The sequence below is a fragment of the Meles meles genome, chromosome 18, assembly GCF_922984935.1.
Source record: "Meles meles chromosome 18, mMelMel3.1 paternal haplotype, whole genome shotgun sequence".
In the NCBI taxonomy this organism is placed as follows: Eukaryota; Metazoa; Chordata; class Mammalia; order Carnivora; family Mustelidae; genus Meles; species Meles meles.
Window position 1 is genome coordinate 58,502,388 of NC_060083.1, and position 18,776 is coordinate 58,521,163.

Here is an 18,776-nt window from a genome sequence, read left to right on the forward strand (position 1 = left end):
CTTTGCATCTTCTTGGTTTCCCATCACAACTGACGATCCTCAGGCTGTTTTCAGGAGATGAATTTGACTACCAGGGCCTCTTACAAAGTCCTCATTTCTCTTGCTGCTGAAGCCGCCTGAGGGGGTGTTGGGCCTTCTTCCTCCTCAGGACGGGGAGAGGGGGGAAACAGGAGGTGGGGACAGAGGGGCTCCCCACCAGCGAGCTGGGCGGGGGAAGAGTGTGAGACCATTTTTAAGGGGAAAGAAGCCTTTCCGGAAGCACAAGTGGCCGGGTGCCCGTTTGCTCTGCACGGTAGAGGAGGAGGAATAAATGTGGCGTGAGACAGGTAACCAGCAGGCCGAGTATCGGTCATTTGAGGCACCAGGCAGGGTGTGGGACCCTCAGAAGGCATTAGATTGCCCCCCCATAGGGTGCTTACAGTTGGGGAGACGTGTAGGCACAAAGGCAGCAGACAGGGTATGTGTTTGTCGCGGCCCAGGGTCCGGTGGCAGACAGACCACAGCAGCTGTTAACACGTGGTAAGAAGAGGAAAGGGCCCGAGCGACACTGAGGTGTCACAGACGTAGGGACTGCCGGACACGGTTACTGCTCCCAGGGCAGGGGAGCAAAGGGAGGAACTTGGGGCTGTGACAATGTAGAGGCTTGCCGGAGGGGCTGTCTTCCCGCGGCGGAGATGCTGCCCTCTCGGGGGGCTCGGGGAGGCTGGTTCTCCGACCACGCTGCTGGGACCAGCTGTCGCTGCCAGAGCGAAGCTGTGCTGCTGTGGTTTCTCTGCTAACAGGAAAGGGCACGTCCCTTCTTTTTTGCCTCCAGCCTGGCAGGCTCTCTCCCTCTCCCATTCCCCGTGGGTGAACCTGTCCAGGAATGAGCTGGTAAAGACGAATCGTGCTTGGCAGCTTCCCAGCCCCGGGGCACGGGGAGAGTCCCGAGGGCGGGTGGGTTCTGCCGCCTCTGGCAGCTCAGTATCCGGGGCTTCGCCGCGTACGTGACCCTAAACCAGTAAGAACAACTCTTTGTCTCTACGTAACACGGTACAGCCGCTCTACGCAAAGGTGACCTTGCCCTCTCCGCAGCGTGAAACAATGTTAACACTCAGTGTTCCCACATCTGAGAGACCGTGACACCTTTTCTGGGCCAGATTAACGACTCAAATTGGCATGGTGAGTTAGACGACAGACACCTAGGTCATGATCGGCAGGCCAGGCCACATGGTCGCTTGGCGTCCCATGGTTAGGTACCTGATCTCAAAAGGAGAAGGTTATCAGCCAAAGAAGCCATGGCTGTTTTTCAAAACCCTGGAGTTCTGCACGGTAATTCTCCAGTCAGGGCTCGCGGGACGCTCCATACAGCATTAGCATTTGCAATAGATGGTTTGTCTGTTGCTGAATCCTACTCAGTCATAAAGCCCAGGTGATGGCCCAGAGCTAAATTTGTAATAAGAATCACACCACACGGATTTTCATCAGTCAAGCTTTCCCTTAGAACTTCTACAATTCCGGGGCGCCTGGGTGGCTCAGTGGGTTAAAGCCTCTGCCTTCGGCTCAGGTCATGATCCCAGCGTCCTGGGATTGAGCCCTGCATTAGGCTCTCTGCTCCGCATGGAGCCTGCTTCCTCCTCTCTCTCTGCCTGCCTCTCTGCCTAGTTGTGATTTCTCTCTGTCAAATAAATAAAATATTAAAAAAAAAAAAGAACTTCTACAATTCCATTAAGCCAGTTCAGTTCCTTGATGAGCTTTCTATACAGTGCAATTAAATTGTTTCTGTTTAATATTTTTATTTTCATTTGTACTTTAAAATATTTTTATTAAAATCATTGTTTCTGGGGCGCCTGGGCGGCTCAGTGGGTTAAGCCTCTGCCTTCAGCTCAGGTCATTATCCCAGGGTCCTGGGATCGAGCCCCACATCGGGCTCTCTGCTCTGCAGGGAGCCTGCTTCCGCCTCTCTCTCTCTGCCTGCCTCTCTGCTTACTTGTGATCTCTCTCTCTGTCAAATAAATAAAATTTAAAAAAAAAAATCATTGTTGTGACGCCTGGGTGGCTCAGTGACTTAAGCCTCTGCCTGCGGCTCAGGTCATGATCTCAGAGTCCTGGGATCAAGCCCTGCATCGGGCTCTCTGCTCACCAGGGAGCCTGCTTCCTCCTCTCTCTCTGCCTGCCTGCTGTGATAGCGCTCTCTCTCCCTGTCAAATAAGTAAAATCTTTTTTTTTTTAATTTTTTAAAAAATCATTGTTTCCCATGAAATGTCACGATGGAAATTTAACTCAGTCTAACAAATTCTAGTTCTTGCCTTTGCAAGCTGTAGCCGTTGCCCTCGTGGGCTTCCTTTTGTGACTTTTACCTGCTCCAGGTTTATTTTCCCCGAGTCAAACTTGACAGCTCGAAATTTCAGTCTTACATCTAAATGTGTATTTTTAGCTGATGTCATTTTTCTGTTAATGATTTCTGACAAAACACAACATGGGGAGCAGACTGTATTCTTTTTAAGATTTTATTTATTTGTCAGTGAGAGAGAGAGAGCACAAGTAGGGGGAGCAGCAGGCAGAGGGAGAAACAGGCTTCCCGCTGAGCAGGGACCCCGATGTAGGGCTCAACGCGGGGCTCCATCCCAGGACCCTGGGATCATGACCTGAGCTGAAGGCAGATGCTTAACGACTGAGCCACCCAAGTGCCCCATGTTTTGCTTTAAGATTTTATTTATTTGACATTGAGCAAAAGAGAGAGCGAGAACAAGCTGGAATGGGGGCGGGGGAAGCAGAGAGATAAGCAGACTCCCCACTCAGTGTGGAGCCCAACACAGGGCTCAATCCCAGAAGCCTGAGATCGTGACCTGAGCCAAAGTCAGTTGTTTAGCCAACTGACCCACCCAGGCGCCCTCCCCCTTTTTAAGGGGAATTATTTTTTTTCTTTTTAAGATTTTATTTATTTATTTGACAGAGAGACAGCAAGAGAGGGAACACAAGCAGGGGGAATGAGAGAGGGAAAGGAAGGCTTCCCTGAGCAGGGAGCCTGATGTGAGGTCCATCCCCAGACCCCAGGATCACAACCTGAGCCGAAGGCAGATGCCCAATGACTAAGCCACTCAGGCGCCCCTAAAAGGCTTTTTAATTTTTTTTTTAAAAGATTTTATTTATTTGACAGACAGAAATCACAAGTAGGCAGAGAGAGAGAGGGAAGCAGGCTCCCTGCAGAGCAGAGAGCCCAATGTGGGGATCAATCCCAGAACCCTGAGATCATGACATGAGACAAAGGCAGAGGCTTTAACCCACTGAGCCACCCAGGCACCCCAAGGGCTTTTTTTTTAAAGCAAGCTCTATGCCCAGTGTGGGACTTGAACTCATGACCTTGAGATCAACAGTTGCTGGCTCTACTGACTGAGTCAGGTGCCCCAGACTGTGTGTCTTAGCTTTCCTGTAAGGAAATTGTGAGTCAGTTCCCTTAGATTTCCCTCGATTGTTCTTTACGTGCAAGGCTAGACTATTTCTTCTACTCACACTTCATTCCGAGCACTTTGCACACGAGCTACTACACAGGTGGCAAATCAAAGAGTACAAGATCCTCCAAATATGCGCTGCTTTGTTCAACTGTGATGGCTAGCCAGTAAGTACACATTTGAAAAACGGGGACTGGAAGGCTTCGCAGATTCGTGAAATAGACCCTGAGGTTGGAGAAGGTGCAGGAAGTTGGTTGGCAGGGGATAGTTAGCTGTCCCCTGCTGCTGGTGTTGCTCAGGTCTGTCACCTCTGTCACGGGGCTGGAGTAGACATCCACTTACCTGCTGCCATTTGCTTTACAGCCACTGCATGCCCAGAACTGCAGTAGGCACTGATGACGAAAGCTGAGTCCCCGAGGCCTGCAGAACGCAGAGTGGGAGAGGAAACTGCTGGGGCCAGCCAGGAAATAACCAAGCCCTTGCTCTAGTGGCTGGGGAGAGTCTTCTGAACCTGGGCAGAGGCTGATGGATGAAAATTCTGAGCGGGACTCAAACTCCATTGAAATACTGAGAAAGCAGAATCGCTCGCAAATCCTGGCGTACCTGAGTGGCTCAGTTGGTTAAGCATTCAACTCTTGATCTCAGCTCAGGTCTTGATCTCAGGGTCATAAGTTCAAGTCCAGCACTGGCCCAGCGTGGAGCCTACTTTTAAAAAGTGGGTGGAGGGCTGGGAGGCTCAGTCAGTTAAGTGTCTGTCTTTGGCTCAGGTCATGATCCCAGGGTCCTGGGATCCAGCCGTGCATCAGGCTTCCTGCTCAGTGGGGAGCCTGCTTCTCCCTCCCTCTGCTGCTGCTCCTGCTTGTGCACTCGCTCTCTCTTGTTCTCTCAGATAAATAAAATCTTAAAAAAAAAAAAAAAAAGAATCACTACAAATCCTAAGTAGGAGAAATAAAAACACACATAATAAAACTGATGAAAGCAAATATGGAGAAAATCTTAAAAGCCACCAGAAGCAAAGAGGAAAGTTAGTTCCAAAAGAGTGACAATAAGACTTACAGCCAACTTCTCAGTGGAAAAATATAAACCAGAACGGTGGAATTAAATCTCCTAAGGTTAAAGAAAATAGCTGCCAACCTAGAATTCTGTACCCAGCAAAAATATACTTCAATATTGAAGGTGATATTAAAGGCATCTTTGACAACCAAAACATGAGAGTATTTGTCATCTGCAGACCTTGTACTAAAGGAAGTATTAAAAGGTGTTCTTCAGGGGCTGACTGGTGGGCTCAGTCAGAAGAGCATGTGATTCTTAGTCTCAGAATTGTGAGTTCGAGTCCTACATTGTGTGTAGATCACTACTTTAAAAAAATTAAAAACTTGGGGCACCTGCGTGACTCAGTTGTTAATTGTCTGCCTTCAGCTCAGGTCATGATCCCAAGATCATGGGGTCGAGCCCCAAGTCAGGCTCCCTGCTCAGCAGGAAGCCTGCTTCTCCCTCTCCCACTCCCTCTGCTGTGTTCCCTCTCTCGCTGTGTCTCTCTGTCAAATAAATAAATGAAATCTTTAAAAAAAATTAAAAAATAAAAAAAGTGTGGGACTTTATCATTCCCAAAACTCAATTTGAGAAAAGGTGGCTCAGGGGCACCTGGGTGGCTCAGTTACTAAGTGGCTGCCTTTGGCTCAGGTCATGATCCCAGGGTCCTAGGATCGAGCCCCGCATTGGGCTCCCTGCTCTGCAGGGAGTCTGCTTCTCCCTCTCCTGTTCCCCCTGTGTTCCCTCTCTGGCTGTCTCTCTCTGTGTCATATAAATAAATAAAATCTTAAAAAACAAATCAAAAAACGGTGGCTCAGTTAGTTAAGCATCTGACTTCGGCTCAGGTCGTGATCTCAAGGCCCTGGGATCCAGCCCTGAGCCAGGCTCTGCCCTCAGTACGGAGTCTGCTTATCCTTCCCCTGTACCCCTCCCTCTGCTCCTGTTCTCTCTCTCTCTTTCACGTAAATAAATAAAATCTTTAAAATAAATAAATAGGGGCACCTGGGTGGCTCAGTGGGTTAAGCCGCTGCCTTTGGCTCAGGTCATGATCTCAGGGTCCTGGGATCGAGCCCCGCATCGGGCTCTCTGCTCAGCAGGGAACCTGCTTCCCCCTCTCTCTCTGCCTGCCTCTCTGCCTACTTGTGATCTCTCTCTGTCAAATAAATAAATAAAATCTTAAAAAAAATAAATAAATAAATAAATAAATAGATGTACCTGGGTGGCTCAGTCAGTTAAGTGTCTGCCTTCAGCTTGGGTCATGATCCCAGGGTTCTGGGATCAAGCCTCACATCTGGCTCCCTGCTCAGTGGGGAGGAGCCTACTTCTCCCTCTTCCTTTGCCACTCCCCCTGCTTTTGCACTCTCATTCTCTCTCTGTCAAATGGATAAATAAAATATTTAAAATTGGGGCGCCTGGGTGGCTCAGTGGGTTAAGGCCTCTGCCTTCGGCTCAGGTCATGATCCCAGAGTCATGGGATCGAGCCCCACATGGGGCTCTCTGCTCCGCAGGGAGCCTGCTTCCTCCTCTCTCTGCCTGCTTCTCTGCCTAGTTGTGATTTCTCTCTGTCAAATAAATAAAATATTTAAAAAAAAATATTTAAAATTATTAGTTTAAATAAATAAGTATTCTAAGGGTCTGCATTATCTAAAAAGAGATAAAAATAATACTTTAGCATGGCTGGGTGGCTCAGTCAGTTAAGCATCTGCCTTCAGCTCAGGTCATGATCCCAGGGTCCTGGCATCCAGTCCTGCATCAGGCTCCCTGCTCAGCAGGGAGTCTGCTTCTCCCTCTCCCTCTATCCCTCCCTCCTGCTCATGCTTGCTCAAATAAGTAAATAAAATCTTTTAAAAATAATGCTTTATATTAGACTTCAATAAGCCATAGAAGATGTTACGATTTCTCAGGTAAATACCCAAAAAATAATAATTAAAAAAAATAAGGGTGCCTGAATGGCTTAGTCAGTTAAGCATCTGCCTTTGGCTCAAGTCATGATCTCAGTGTCCTATGATCAAGCCCTGCATTAGGCTTCCTGCTTAGGAGGGAGTCTGCTTCTCCCTCTCTCTCTGCCCCTTCCCCAACTTGTGTGCACTCATGCACGTGCTCTCTCTCAAATAAATAAGATATATATTTTTAAAATAACAAATAAATAGGCGTGCCTGTGTGGCTTAATCAGCTGGGTGTCTGCCTTTGGCTCAGGTCATGAAGCTGGGGTCCTAGGATCAAGCCTCACATTGGGGTCCCTGCTTGGCAACAAGTCTGTTTCTCCCTCTCCCTCTGCCCATTCCCCTGCTTGTGCTCTCTCTCTCAAATAAATAAATTTTAAAATATATATAACAAACAAATAAGTATAACCACCAGAGAGCACCTGGCTGGCTTAGTCAGTAAAGCAGGAGGCTCTTGATCTTGGGGTAGTGAGTTCGAGCCCACATTGGGCATAGAGCTTACCAAGAAAAAAAAAAAAAAAAAAAAAAAAGGAATAGAGAAAAAACAGTATAGCCACCAAGATAATAGAGAAGAAGGAGGAAACTGAATAATAAAAAATCAGTAGTGGTGAAACTACAATTCACTAGGAAAACAATGATTATAAATTTGTGTACATCTAACAATCTAGCCTCAAAACTAATAGAAGTAAAAAGGGAAATAGGCAGGGTAGCTGAGTGGTTCAGTTGGTTGATTCTTGGTTTCAACTCAGGTCGTGATCCCCAGGTCCTTGGCACCAGTCTGCTTCTCCCTCCCCCCCACCCCCACTGCTTCCTTCCCTTCTCTCTCTCTCTAATATAAATAAATCTAAAAATAATCATTAAAAAGGGGAAATGTATTAACAAGGAAGAAAGACTAAAATTTGTTATATAAACATCTCAGGAACTTAGAACAGCAAATTCAACCCAAGAAAGCAACAGAAAGGAAATAATATAGAGAAGAGCAGAAATCAATGAAATGGATAACACACACAGAATGCAAATCTCAAAACTAAGAACTGATTCTTTGAAAAGATTAACAGAATGGATACACTCCTAGTGAAGAGACTCATCAAGAAAAAAAAAATACAAATGATATCTGGAATTAAAAAAGGAGACACAAATACAGATCCTACAGTCTTTATAAGGATTTTAAGTGCTTTATATGAGGTATATACCCAAAGGAATTGAAGGCAGGGCCTCAGATATCTATGCACCCGTGTTCACAGCATTATTCATGATAGCCAAAAGGGAGAAGCAACCCAAGTGTCCATCAACAGATGAACAAACAAAATGTGGTATAGTGGAATATCACCCAGCCATAAACAGGAATTTCGAAACATGCTGTAACATGAACCCTGAAAACATTAAGTGAAATAATATTTTTGAAATATGAAATCATCATATGATTTCACTCATATAAAATAGGCAAATTCATAGAGATAGAAAGATTAGAAGTTATTAGCAGCAGGAGGGAGGGGGCAGTGGAATCATTGCTTAAGGGTTACAAAGTTTCTGTTAAAGGTGATGAAGAAGTTTTGGATATAGATCACTATATGACTATATCACTATAGATCACTACATCATGGTTGTCTAACATTGTGAATATACTTAATACTGCTGAATTGTAAATTTTACATTAGGCTAATCATTGTAAATGGATGTTATGAACAACTTCATACCAAAAGAATTTGAAAATTTAGATTAAAATGGACAAATTCCTAGGAAAACACCACTTACCAAAACTGGTAAAAGAACAAATAGACAAGATGAATAATTCTAAATCTCTGAAAGAAATTGAGTATGTAATTAATAACTCTTCCCCAAAAAACACTCAGGGCCTAGGTGACTTTACCACTGAATACTACCAAACCTTTAAGGAAGAAATAACACCAGTCTTACTCTTCCGAATGAGTGGTAAAGAACACTTCTGAACTCAGTTTATGAAGCCGACGTACCTTAATACCAAACTCGACAAGGACATTAACATAAAAGGAAAATCCCAGGCCAATTTCCTTCGTGAACACAGATGTAAAAATCCTAAGACAACATTAACAAATTGAATCCAGCATATATAAAAAGCATAACATTATGACCAAGTAGAGTTCATTCCAGAATGCAAGGTTGGTAAATCAGTAAATACAGAATTGCCACATTCGCAGAATGAACGAGGCAATGCTTATGATCATTTCAAAAGATGCAGAAGAATTAGATAAAAGTCCATATCCATTCCAGATAAAAAACTCTTAGCAAAGCAGGAAGGAAAAGGAGTCTACATAATCTGACACAGATACCTACAATAAACAGACAGCAAACATCGTACTTAATGGAGAAATTTGAACACTTTTCCTCTGAGATGGGGAAATGAGTAAGGGATGCCTTCTGTTTACCATTTCTACACAACAGACATGCCACACTAATGTATAGGGAGCAAGACAGTGATAGATTGCAAGCTTTTCAGGTCATTTATCCTGTTGAATGGAGGGAGAATGGGAAAGATAAACTAACAAAGAACAATGATATAGCAATGAGAATCTCTCTTCCGCTTTGCTCATCCTTTTTTTCCTCTGAGGATCAGAACCAGAGTGGAAGCAACAGTCTTTTGGATCACCAGTCAGATGCTGCTGATCGTTCAACTTTAGACCAAGAAGGGGACTTGAAATATCATCCCCTATAACAACCCCGTCGACTCACAAGAAAAGAACCACGGGCCAGAGAGATTAAAGGAGTTGTCTAAGATCCTACGGCCACTTAGATCCCGTTTTCCTCGCTGGTTGGTAATGTGAGTCCCTTAGGTCCAATGTGAGCGTCCCCAGGTGCAGCAGCCACTCCAGCTCCTGGGGTGAAGGCCCCGGAGGAAAGCGTCACCCACGGCGAGGCAGAGCAAGTCTGGTGGCACACCTTTCGCCCCGCTGACATCACAGGCTGAATGCTGGGGCTGGTCACACTTGAATTGTGATGTCAAGGAACCAAGCTGGCAATTTTCGAGAAGGGGGGGCCAACTTGATAAGGAGATCGCAAAACAGCAGCCAAAGGGAAAGGTGAGAAGGCAGCCATCAGATCCCAAGAGATGGAGAGGGCTGGGGTGAGGCACATGGGACTGATGGGGACCCTCCCGACAGCTAGTGAAGTGAGACCAGGGCAAGACCCCTGCACCTGAACACCCAGGGGTTCTTTTCTCTCCCGTCACAGGGCCGCCAAGCCTCTAGCCCTCCCTGACATGCAGAAGGTTTCACGTAAGTACTTGTGTCCATTTTCCCTTACACTGATGTGACTTCTTTCTGCCATCTGCTTGCTTGACCAAGATTTGTTGCAGGAGTTAGGGCTGGGACATGGAGAACACAAGCCTCATGTTATGCCCCCCATGTTGGCCGATCGATGACACTGTCTGTACCCCATGGGGAGACAGCTGCTTCTCTGGAAAGGACTGGCCCTCAGAGGCCCCTCAACTCTTGCCGTGGCCTCTTCATGGTTCTGCTCTGTCTTCTCAGGGCCAGCCCAGGACCACAACTCAGCCCTGCAGCCCCCTGCCCAGCCCTCAAGACCTCCCCAAACCCAGCTCCTAATGAGTAACAGCAGTCTCAGCACCTTCGAGGACCAAGTCCTCTGTCCCATTTGCCTGGAGGTATTCCGCAACCCGGTCACCACGGTCTGCGGGCACAACTTCTGCATGACCTGCCTCCAAGGCTTCTGGGACCACCAGGCCACCGTGGGCGAGACACTCTACTGCCCCCAGTGCCGGGAGAGCTTCCCCTCCAGACCGCGCCTCTGCAAGAACGTCATCCTGGAGGAGATGGTGACCTGCTTCACCCAGGCCAAGAGCCACACCTTGGGATCCTCTCGGATCCTGGCGGGGCCCCGGGATGTGCCCTGTGACTTCTGTGCTCCGCAGAAGCTCAAGTCGGTCAAGTCCTGTCTGCAGTGCATGGCCTCCCTGTGCGAGAAGCACCTGCGCAGCCACTTCGAGGACCAGGCGTTCCAGGACCACTCGCTGCTGGAGCCCGTGTGGGACCTCAAGAGCCGCCTGTGCCGCAAGCACCGCCAGCTGCGGAGGCTGTACTGCCGCACGGAAGGCTGCTGCGTATGCGGGGCCTGCCTGCTGGAGGAGCACAAGAACCACGACACCATCCCCCTGGAGGAGGAGCGCGCCTGCAAGGAGGTGAGGAGCCGGGGCCTTGCCGCCGACACTCACCCAGCGTGAAAGATTTTATTTATTTATTTGACAGAGAGACACAGTGAGAGAGGGAACACAAGCAGGGGGAGCAGGAGAGGGAGAAGCAGGCTTCCAGCCAAGCAGGGAGCCTGATGTGGGGCTCGATCCCATGACCCCGGGATAATGACCTCAGCCAAAGGCAGATGCTTAACAACTGAACCACCCAGGAGCCCCAGAGTGTGAAGGCCTTTCACAAGCCGGGGCACACCTGTCCTTGCAGGGAAGTTACGAGACCATCCAAGTGACGGTCATAGGGGCGGGTGCGGGAGGACGTGAAAAAGGGCTGGCAAGTTCGATGAACAAAGGTCCCAAGTTTTATGTACGAGTTCTAGGGTTCTTTTTTTTTTTTTTTTTTTTTTCTGCACAGCGAAAGGAAAGTTGGAGAGAAAACATGTCATGTCAGGTGGAGCAAATCCCCTCCTTTTCTCTACTTTGAACTTTTGTTACATATATTTGCCCTGGTTTTTCGAGGGGAACACATATTTCAGACATCCTACCACGTGTGTTCAGTAAGAGTGCTCTCCTCACATAGCCACCGGGAACTGGAACGGGAATGGCCCATGGCAAGAGGCTCAGGCCGGGGTGGAAACCCATTCACCACCCTGCTGAGCTCCGCTGGCACTTTTTCCATAGCGAGACTTGGTCAGCAGCATGTTGATTTAGAGTCTGGCTTGAGCTGCTTATCCGGTGGTGCGCCAGCAACAGCTCACGGACAGGCACTTGGACCCGCACGGTTCTTCGTCTATTGTAAACAAGAACGTGCCCGTTGCTGGAACAGGTGGAGACGGAAGGCTTCTCTGTAGAGGGACGTGGGACACAGTGCGCGCTGGGCCAGGCAGCGCCAGCCCAGCAAGTTATCTCCGGGGCTCCGTATCCGCTATGTTCCTCCTCGACCCACTGCCACCTCTCAAGGCACTGCACACTCTTACAGCCCCTTTCTGTGACCTGAAACCCTGTGGTCATCACTGTTAGGGCAGAGAATCTGGGAGTCAGAGACCACGAGCAGAGAGGGTGGACCCTGGGCCATCGTCCCTTCAGCGCTGGTCTTTCTCTCTCTCTCTCTCTCGTGCAGGCATCTTCGGAATGCAAGAGGTATGTCTCCTCTGGGCTCGTGGAAGGGCTTCTCTGAAGCCACTTCGCTGAATCAGGGGCCCTCTCCTCCTCCCTCTCGCTCCCAGGTGGAGGTTCGGAAGGTCCAGGCCAATGTGGAAAACCAGATGCTGATCATCAACTCTGACAGCCAGAAGCACAGGGGGCAGGTGGCCTTTCTCTCGGTAAGCCTGGCCCACCCTCTCCCAGGCCCGGGCTTCCCCGCAGTGCCCTGCGTTGGGCTCAGGGGCCCTCTCAGGGCTTGGAGTGGAGGTCGTGGAGCCCAGCTGTCAGCAACAGGACGCTAAGGCAGGCTCCGGGCCAGAACACTCGGGGTACCCGGCTCGGGCTCCGTGATGCCTCTTGACGCTCTGTCCACCCCACCCCCCGCAGAAACTGATCCAGACAACACGTGAGGAGGTGAACACCTGCTTCTCAGAGATCATCCAGGAGGTCAAAGCACTGCAGACGAAGGTCTTGGATTTTGTGGAGAAAGAGGAGGCAGCGGCTCTGGGGAAGCTGGGCAGCTCTATCCAGCAGAGCCACAACCGGCTCCTGAAGCTGGAGGGGGACAGCATCTGGCTCCGCACCCTGCTGGCCAACAGGAGCGACCAGCAGTTTCTGCAGGCGAGCCCCCTACCCCTCCCATCTCTGCCCCAGGCCCTGACACAGCCTCTGCTCCCCTCCCCCTCACCACTTGCAGACGCCGCCCCAGATCTGCTCAGACCAAGGATCAAGCGGTCAGCATTTGGGGCTGCCTCTCTTCGTCCATTCTCTGGCCTCCAGGAGGCTCCCCGTCCCAGGCCCTCAGTCCCGAGCTTACACCAACCCACCTGGCACTTCCTCCTCCACCTTGGCACTCAGCCTTACCCTAACTTTCCCGCCTTCATTTTTCTGGAACAGAAGGGAGTGGACCCTGGGATTCTGAGTACCTGCCTCGGTGTATGTTTCTCCAGACTCCCCCAGGTCAGGGATACAAACAAGTCCAGAATAATCCAGATAGCCTGGCATGAAATCCCTTTCCCTTCCCCAGCCGTGGCCTGGGTCCCCAGCCCATTGCTGCTACAGGAGGGTAGCAGGCAGGGTCACTAAGCAGAGGTCTGGGTGACAGCAACCTTGCCTCTGCGTGGGGCCCAGGGCTCCCCAGACTCCGGATTCAGCACCGACCTCCTTTCTTCAGCTGAGATCACGCGCCTGAGCAGATTTCTAATTTCTAGAGCTGCTGCTCACGGTGTCCAGCCACACACAGCAGCGGCCTCCCTCAACACACACACCGGGAAACACTGGGCAAGGTTTTCCCCGAAGGAATTAAAAGCTCAGAAGAAACCTCTTACCATTGTTTTCTAATACACTTTGCTTAATGCACGAGGCCACAGCGGCCATGCTTTTGGCAAAGCCCTCATCTAAGACCTCATGACCAGCAGGGAGGGAGAGAGATGCCCAGGTTTGAAAATCAGCCATTTCTTCACCTGCCCCATGCTTCCGGGGACCCCGGAGCCCCTAGCATAAGCGGGAGCTCCTGGCATCGGCCTGGGCGCTGGCTCACAGGAGGCACTGGGGGCCGCTCCCTGCCTTCAGGAGTTCCCCAGGCTGAAGCACTTCCCTGCCTGCGTGGAACCCCTGATGGGAACCAACTGTGAGGAGAAGCAGACCTTCCTCCAGCTGCCAGAGACCCTGGAGGAACTCCGGACCCGGCTGATGGACGTGGGCCTCAGCTTCATCAATCAGCTCCTCCTGAAGGGTCAGTACCGGGTAGCCCGGGGCCACCGGAGACTCACCGCGTTCTGGGGGCGGGACCGCCCCACCGGGCAGTGTTTGGGGTTCCAGGCCCTCGCAGAGAGCCCTGCCTGCCCCTGTGCGCCTTCCCCCAGGTGACGCAGCCTCCTGGAAGCCCATGCCTCTCTCTGGAAGAACGCTGGGCTGTAAGAGTGTCCTCAGCAAAGCCCCTCCATCCCCCCCCCCCACCCCCCAGGCATTAAGATGAACTCCTATGAGGTGCTGCCCCCAGCTGTGGACAGGAAAACACTTCTCAAGTGTGAGTCCTCCGCAGCGGCGTCCAGAATCGGGTGGGAAAGAAAGGAGCAGCCCCACTCCCACCCCCCGGGCGTGGGGGGCTCGTCTTCCCCAGCCCCACCTGCATTCAGACCAGGGCTCCAGAGAGATGCCAGCCCTCGTCGCCCTGACCTCCCGCGACTGGAGACCTCAGGACTCAGCCTGAACTCCCAGCTGTGACGCGGGGAGGGGAGGAGTAGCCTGTCCCACCCCATGGCTGCACCGAGGACCTGCCTCCTGCCCAGCCACTGGTTCTGTCGCCCTCCCCGGCTGTGGCGTGCCACCCCTTCTGCCCTCAGCTCGGTGCCTGCCAGTGTCCCCTGGGGCTTTAGTCCAGCCAGCTCGGATGACCCTGCCCATTTCGCCTTCAGACAAGCTCCCTTTTCATTTGCCGCCTGGGCAGCCCCTCTCCTGGGCGGGGCTGAGAGGCACATCTCAGTGACTTCTCTGAGATATAGTGGGTCTCTCTGGTGAATCCCTGAGTCACCTCCTCCAGGAGCCCTTGACCTTCCCTCAATCCCGCCCAGTCTGGAGGCCTCAGCATCCCGGGGGCGCGCTCACCCCATCTCCCTTCCCGGTCTCCTGCCGCAGGTTACTGCAACCTGAACTTTGACCCCACCACGGCCAGCGAGGAGCTGTTCCTGTTCAAGGAGACCCACTCGGTGCTGAACCTGGGCATCCTCCTGGAGCCCTTCGCCACGGGCGGCCCCTTCCCGGGCTTCAAGCAGTGGCCGCAGGTGCTGTGCTCGCGCGGCCTGTCCGAGGGCCGCCACTACTGGGAGGCCGACGTGTCCAACTCGTGGGTGTGCCTGGGCCTCACCTACCGCCGCAGCCCCCCGCTGGGCAGCCGCCCGCGCCGCAACATCGTCTACCTGCTGGGCCGCAACCCCTACTCGTGGTGCCTGGAGTGGGACTCGCTCAAGTTCTCCGTGTGGCACAACAACACGCAGACGGTGCTGCACGGCGGCTACCACCGCACGCTCGGCGTGGCGCTCGACTGCGGCGCCGGCTGCCTCTCCTTCTACGGCGTGGCGGGCGGCGTGAGCCTGCTCTACCGCTTCCTCGTCTCCTTCCTGGAGCCGCTCTACCCCGCGGTCATGGTCAGCAGCGGCGCCTCGGTCACGCTCAAGCAGCGGCCGGAGGCGGAGGCGTAGGCGGCGGCCAATAAAGCTGGACTCGAGCGCTGGCTGGGCCCGCGGAGGGGCGCGGGGCGCCGGCGCGGTGGGGGGTGGGGCGCCGCGGGAGGTCCCCGGCCCCGGTGGAGGGGTGGGATGGGTGGTCAACCGGCCTCCCGACCCGCCGCCCGGGATGGCCTGGGAATCCCAGGGAACGGGCAGACCCCTCTGTTCCCGCAGCCCCCGGAGAAGGGGCTCTGAACCAGGCTGGAGTTCCCCCGGGGACTGGGGACAGTCCGGTGGCCTCTCCGGAGGGCGGATTCCTGACCCTGGTGCACAGTCTCCCCCACCGTGGTGACCACCTTCCTAACCCCCCCATCAGAGGCCCCTGGCCTTGGCTCTGCAGCCTGGTCCTGACTACTCAGCATTGGGGACCCAGGGATGTGTTCCCCAAAGCCAGGCGGCCTGAGTGGTTGGGGCTTGGAGCAGATGGCTTCTCTCCGCTCCTCCCCCGCAGGTGACCAGGCTGAGAGCAGCACCTCACAGGGTAAGGGGGGTTCTGTCCCAGCTGTTTAACTGGGGTTTGGGAGGTTAAGGCGAGGAACCCAGGCTGATCTCAGGCCCAAAGACAGGCTGAGGGCCTACTGACCAGAGCAGAGCGCCTCACACAGCTGGTGTTTCATGTTCGGTCCCCGGCCCTCCTTGCACGTAGCACCGCCCAAACGCAAAAGGACTGCTTTCGCATCCAGGCCTCTGGCATCCCACCTGCCTGGCTGCGGGTGTGGAAGCCCCCGGTGAGGCTGGATGCCAGCCCGGTTCCTGCCTTGCGACCGCAGGAGCGCGCCCAGGAACTCTGGGGAAGCCACCTCAGCATTTCCAGCCTCAACCAGCCGCGAGTTCCTGTGGCTTCTCCTGCCGAGGCCCCCTCGGGTTAATGATTGACTCTGAAGAGTAAACGCTACAAATCCGGGAGAAAATCCCTCCCACAACGCGCTTAGAAGTCCAGAACCAGCCCCAAGAGCGCCTCGCCCCACGGGTGTGCCTGAATTCCATCCCCGCTGGGCCTGTTGGAAGAGAAATTAGTGCCCCTAGTTTCCCATCAGGAGAGGTCATGTTGGGGCCAGGGCAGGGCCAGACCGGAATGGGGTGCAGGAGGTACGCTCAAGGTCTCTGAGGGTGGGGCAGCCTTTGGATCCTCTGAGCAAGGCGTGGTTTCTCGCCGACCGTCCTTTCTAGCGTCTTCACTCAGCAGCAATTCCAATCACTGTTGTCCCCCATGAGCTATTCCCCATGCTGATAGGCAGGAACGAAACGTAAACTTTGCCCAGTGTTCAGGAGCGGTCTTTCACATCCACAGGCCTCCATCTTTCCGCCCCACCCTTCACCCCTGCAGTCTTCATTCTTCCTCTGGCTGAGGTCAGGAAGGGCTGAAGAGGCGAAGGGCGGGCACCAGGAGACAGGGGGGGTCTAGCTGCGTGGATCTCCGAGTCTTTCCCGGTCTCCTTGCAAGGAGGCCGCTGCCCTTGCCAGCTCCTCCCGGGGTGCCCTGTGATGCCGGAACAGTCCTGACACCTTCCTGCACATGCTGGTGTGAAATCCACACCTGAGCTAAGGGGGTATTTGCTTTCCTAAAAACCTCTTCTGCAGTTCCTAGGCCACTAGGAATTCACAGTGATAGTCCTGGGTGGGGCGGGGGTCCTCAAATGCTTTTTAGTATTTCCCAAAGCCAAATGGGAAAGCAGGCCTGCACATCAGGGAGGCTATACCCAGCAAACCCAAATGTCAGCGTTTTCTGCTCATGGTTCATCATGGGCCTCGTGGCAGAAATATGCCAGAAGGGTCCTCCCAGTGCAAGACCGGCCAGTGCCCTTGGATAATCATGTCTGTCAAGCCCACCTTCCCTTTCCCCCATTGCGGAGACACCAGGGAAGGGACTGTCCCTGCAACACCACCCACACTCATGACTTCCTGCTCCTGCCTTAGCACACAATTTTTTTTTTTTTTTTGTGAATCTGAACAGGCTGTAAACTAGTCTGTCACCAAGGATTATTTAGCTTTAAAAATGTCTATGTTCTTTACAAAAAAGATTGTGTTCCGGTATTACTTGGGTAATTTTAAAATTAATCTTTTTTGCATTTTCTATAAAAGCGATGTTACTTTTATTTAATAACACGTGGTGTCTACTATATGCCAGGCAAGTGAAATGTTTGTGACCTTATAAATAGGTATGAATTATCCCCATTTTATGGATAAGGAAACTGAGAAGAGATTAAGTGACTTGTCTAAGGTCATAAAGGTATACAATTGAGCCAGGATTCAAATCTAGGCTTTTTTTTTTTTTTTCGCTATTATGCTACACCGCCTCTCCTATTCTGCATTTGCTCTAGAAAACTTACCAATATTGTGTAGTTTCAAAATGCAAAAATGACTTGTTCGCTGGCTGTGTAACATTACATCTATATTCTATAAATTCTACAACCTATAGCTTTGGTGTCTGTTTGCTTGCTTAATATCTGCACCCAACGTGGGGCTCAAACTCACAACTCTGGGATCAAGAGTTGTAGGCTTTTCCAACTGAGCCGGCCAAGTGCCCCTCCTATGGCTTTGTTTTGTCTTTAATTCCTTCCTGATTCCCACTGGGGGTGGGTGGCAAGTGGCAACCGAGCCAAAGCCACAGATGTTGCTTCCTCCATGTTACTCCCAAGTTTGACCCAAACTCAGAAGGCTCAAGGTAGGGACCAAAGGATCTTGGTAGCAGCCATGGTTTCCACCCATCTCATCATGCCGTCCCACAGTGAGGGGAGAACAGAAGCAGGACCAGGCAGCAGGAACCTAGGGAAGAAGGCTGAATCCTGCCCTCTCCCAAGGGATGGTGTGCTCAAGCTGGGGATAGAAGGGAGAGGATGCTTGTGGGAGCCTGGCATATGGTGGGCACCCGGCGGCTGTCAGGAACATCCCACTTAAGAGAGCATCAGCTCAACTCTGCACTTTACCTGTGAGGAAGGCCCCTGGTGGTACTTGGACCAGATCCCACCAAAAAAGGAGAGGTGGGCTATTTCTAGCCTGCCTGCTGGCTCAGTCCCACCCCAACTCCACCCCCCAGCTCCTGGCCACAAACATCAGTCTCCTGTAGCTCTCATGGGCTTCATTACCAGCCCTATACTATCCTATCCTCCAAAGGGTCTTCCCTCCTGGCCTTTGCTCATGTTGTCCCTGCTGCCCAAAACACTCTTCCGCCATCACCCACTCAAGTGGGACACTTGTCATGTACTGCCATGTGGAGCTTAAGACAGCTAAGATGCTCTGTGTTCCAAGAAGCCAGTCTTGAGCATCCCCTCCCAAAGCCAAGTGGGATTCCCTCCACTCTGCTCCCATAACATGCTCTGCATGTGTTCCTCCTGGCATCCACTTGTTTCCTGTGAGAATTGTCCATCGGATAGAGGGGCAGCCTGGATATTTCATGTCTCCAGTGCTAAATGCATGCAGGTCCCTAATGAATGTTGACATAAGGACTAAAGGAAACTTTCTAGAGGTTGGAGGGCGGGTGGCCACCCAGATCCTTTCCAGGGTCAGGTCAGGTTTGGTGTGAGTGGCCTGGCACAGCTGCCCAACGACTTCCTTCTCCTCCCTTTGCCATCCTTTTGCTAAGTTAAGTCTGCACATGTCTTGCATCCAGGTGGGAGCAAAGGACCTTCCCATTCCTCCATTTGCTTCCATTTTTGACCTCCCCTCTAGCATGAAGATTCTTCGAGGCTGAGGATCCTCCAGCAGGTGTGTGAAGGCAGAAACACCTCTCTCAGCCTCTGTTTCCTGATCAGCAAAATGGCATGGATAGGGATAGAGTTCATATTTGCTAAAGATTATATGACTCCCTGTGCTTCTCAAA

The 18,776-nt window shown here is 51.8% G+C and overlaps 1 protein-coding gene across 1 annotated transcript; it reads left to right on the forward strand.

The window, feature by feature from the left end:
• The first annotated feature begins 7,298 nt into the window (after window positions 1-7,298).
• LOC123930271 (E3 ubiquitin/ISG15 ligase TRIM25-like) lies at window positions 7,299-17,322 on the forward strand. Its single transcript, XM_045986613.1, has 9 exons — window positions 7,299-9,462; window positions 9,614-9,657; window positions 9,913-10,580; window positions 11,813-11,908; window positions 12,117-12,350; window positions 12,627-12,689; window positions 13,302-13,464; window positions 13,696-13,758; window positions 14,367-17,322. The coding sequence occupies exons 1-9, from the start codon at window positions 9,380-9,382 to the stop codon at window positions 14,927-14,929; spliced, it is 1,977 nt and encodes a 658-aa protein (XP_045842569.1). The 5' UTR covers window positions 7,299-9,379; the 3' UTR covers window positions 14,930-17,322.
• Window positions 17,323-18,776: the final 1,454 nt, after the last annotated feature.